The 3,614-nt window shown below is 39.0% G+C and overlaps 1 protein-coding gene across 2 annotated transcripts in view; it reads left to right on the plus strand.

Annotated features, from left to right (window-relative positions):
• The window catches only part of LOC106873920 (unconventional myosin-X), a 545,087-nt gene that overhangs the window by 538,896 nt on the left and 2,577 nt on the right, over nt 1-3,614 (plus strand). For both annotated transcript variants that reach the window (XM_052971791.1, XM_052971792.1), the window contains one exon: nt 2,926-3,045. In XM_052971791.1, the coding sequence (XP_052827751.1) occupies nt 2,926-3,045 (120 nt within the window). The remainder of the gene's footprint in view (nt 1-2,925; nt 3,046-3,614) is intronic.

Genomic DNA, 3,614 nt, shown 5'->3' on the forward strand with positions numbered 1-3,614 from the left:
ATATATATATATATATATATATATATATATATATACTGTGTCATTCTCTTTTGAAGCCTTAAACAAGCCAAACTAATAAAACATCATATCTTGTGCACACTAAAATCTACTGTAGCAAATCTTCTGCTCATTTGACTTATGCAGTATTTAGCATACCTATTGGCTTGTCATCTTCTATATTAATTTTTATGTTGTAATTTAAAAGTCCACACCTGAGAGATGCTCATATCTGTTGAATCATTTAACAACATAGCTAAAAACTCAGCTACATACAAATATTCTACCAAATATTTTATTGGTCAGTGTACTCAGAGGTGTGCAGCAGACCACACAGGGTGGAAAGGTGACTGGCAAGGTGGCTGAGTTCCTTTTGAGCATTAGGCTTCATAGAGGCAAAGTGGCCAAGCTCCTGGGCCTCATAGAGGCAAAGTGGCTGAGTTCCTTTCGAGTGTTGGGTCTCATGGAGGTGAGGGGGCTAGGTTCCTTTTGAGTGTTGGGCCTCACGGGGACAATGACCAAGACCTTTGGCATTATGTTGTGCTTGGGATGAAAACCCATCTAGCTGAGTAAAATTGCAGTCATGGCAGATACTGGTGTCATGCAAATGGCGCCTGGTGCCAGTGGCCTGTAAAAGCACCCATTACCCTCTCAGAGTGGTTAGTGTTAAGAAGGCCATCCAGCCATAGAAAACCATGCCAAATCAGACTGGATCCTGGTACAGCCTTCCAGTCAAACCACCCAACCCATGCCAGCATGGACAACAGATGTTAAATGATGATGATGTTTACTGTAGTTGAAGGTTATATTATATTTAAACAAGGGGTGGACCAATTTGGCTACTGCAGAAGATGGCCCAAATGTATGCTACAGCACTGACAAATTTTACTTGGCATCAGCATACCTAGTGGGAAGAATTAGATATGAGACTTTTCTGCCATTTTAGCTGAGCTTTTTGAACAGTTTTAGCTTTACTATTTCTCTATTTAGAGAAAATTTTGTTGAAAAAGAAAAGGATTTTAAATCAAAATAATGTAACTACTCCATGTTGTCCCAATTTCACAAGATTACAGTCTGGAATGTGTATCCCATTTTTAAAAAATTCTCTGTAAGATACTGAACAACATTAGTTTCTCATATTCACCTTTTTAAACTTAATTCTAATAATTTTCTGGCAATTAAAGCGGAAATGTCATGATTCTAATACCATTCTTTGAAAGACTTACCAAATAATTGTTCGTCAATTAAATCTAACTACAATGTCCTTAATAACTGCCATTATTGTTCAGCTAAATTATAACCAGAACTATGTTAGGGATCATGGAACTAAAGGAAAGAAATTTTTGACATATTCAGCCTTTTCCTGATTTGAAAAAAACATCATTATTTAATATCCTTTTTCCATGCTTTTATGGGCTGGACTGTTTGACAAGCACTGGCAAACTAAACTGAGGGGCTGTGGCAAGCTCTGTTGTCTCTTTAGCATGGTTTGTACAGCTACTAGATGTTTTTTTTTTTTTTCATGGCTCAAGCGTTTGTGGGGTCATGGAAGATAATGAGGAATGGGTGTGGTTCTAACGATGGAGTATAGCAGAGGGGAGAGAGAATATGACTGAAGGAAGGTAATGAGGAATGGTAGTGGTTTGGGGGTTGGAGAGGAAAGACAGAGGTAACAAAAGGGAGTTGGGTGTAGTATGTGCTTATTCTGCTCTCAGATTAAATAATATGAGATAAAGAAATGATGAGTGTTAGGGGGTGAGATGTGGGAGAATCTTTACAAAACAGTGAGAATAGAGATGGGGCAGAGCTCTGCAGATACAAGAATTTACTGAGGTGGTCGTAAGATATCAGTTCTGTTGCTGTGGACATGTTTTCTCAAGCACAGCAAGGCACCAGATATCTTGGTCCTAAAACTTGAATGATGTAAAAAAAAAAAATCTCTGTAATATTACAAGTTACTAATTGTGTGTTGTTGGCACTTCATCGCTTACGACATCGAGGGTTCCAGTTGATCCGATCAACAGAACAGCCTGCTCGTGAAATTAATGTGAAAGTGGCTGAGCACTCCACAGACACATGTACCCTTAACGTAGTTCTCGGGGATATTCAGCGTGACACAGTGTGACAAGGCTGACCCTTTGAATTACAGGCACAACAGAAACAGGAAGTAAGAGTGAGAGAAAGTTGTGGTGGAAGAGTACAGCAGGGTTCGCCACCATCCCCTGCCGGAGCCTCGTGGAGCTTTAGGTGTGTTCGCTCAATAAACACTCACAACGCCTGGTCTGGGAATCGAAACCGCGATCCTATGACCGCGAGTCCGCTGCCCTAACCACTGGGCCATTGCACCTCCACACAAGTTACTAATTAGGCCTATGTTAAGTCTCTTACTTAGTATAACTTGCTACAAAATACTAGCAAATACTAATTCAACTCTCTAAGGGCATTTGTAAAGGGTTATTGGATCCAGCTATAGCTGTTTGATCTCTATGTGAACACTCATATTGTTAGAGATCTGTATACATAGTCTTGAAGATCAAAAGGTCCATAAATCTAAATTTTACATATCAGTCATATAGTTCACAAATTAAGATAGAAACATTGATACATGACTTTGTTATACTTTAGTCGAGAGCTATATATATATAAGTATATTTGCCACTTAAATGCGGCTAAACCCTAAGGGTGAATGTTACTGTTGCTTTTAGCCCCAGGGGCTAAAAGCAACAGTAGCATTCACCCTTAGGGTTTAGCCACATTTAAGTGGCAAATACACTTCACGTTGTCGTGCAGTTACTGTTTATACCTTGTTCAGAGATTTAACATTATATATATATACTCACATATATTTGCTGGGATTTGCTTAACTTATGGACATTACACAGTCTAGAAATTACTCCTCATAAAACGTATATCAATTTTTCATTGCAGAAAGTCATCTCTTCATTTTCATACTCAGAAGTTGCTCATTCCAGTCCTTCTTTGACCAGTATAATGATTGTTATTGGTCATGTTGCCAAAGGATCCAAATATATGTTTAATACCAATCAGGTAAAACTGAACTTTGACCTCCTTGTTATTCTTTTTTTAAATTCTCTTATTGGTTTTTCGGTCATTGGACATTGTACACGCTAATTTGTAATAAATATTCTTTATTTACTTTATGTTGTGTATTTGAGGCTTCATTCTACCTGCTTTCTTAATTCACACAGACACCTGTTGAGCTGTTGTGCACTCATCAGTGATTAAATATCGCATTTAGGTCAACTATAATTTTGCTGCCTTGCTTCATGTGCAGCGCTGATAATTTCTTTAGTTCAATAGAAAGATCAATTGGCATTACACAATGTATACACACACACACATGCATACACACACAAACAAACATACATGCATATACATACACACACACACATTTCATTAACATAAATTGACTATTGTGGAGGTGCAATGGCCCAGTGGTTAGGGCAGCGGACGCGCGGTCGGAGGATCGCGGTTTCGATTCTCAGACCGGGCATTGTGTGTGTTTATTGAGCGAAAGCACCTAAAAGCTCCACGAGGCTCTGGCAGGGGGTGGTGGCGACCCCTGTTGTACTCTTTCGCCCCAACTTTCTCTCGTT

This window comes from Octopus bimaculoides, chromosome 11 (genome assembly GCF_001194135.2).
Source record: "Octopus bimaculoides isolate UCB-OBI-ISO-001 chromosome 11, ASM119413v2, whole genome shotgun sequence".
NCBI classification, from domain to species: Eukaryota; Metazoa; Mollusca; class Cephalopoda; order Octopoda; family Octopodidae; genus Octopus; species Octopus bimaculoides.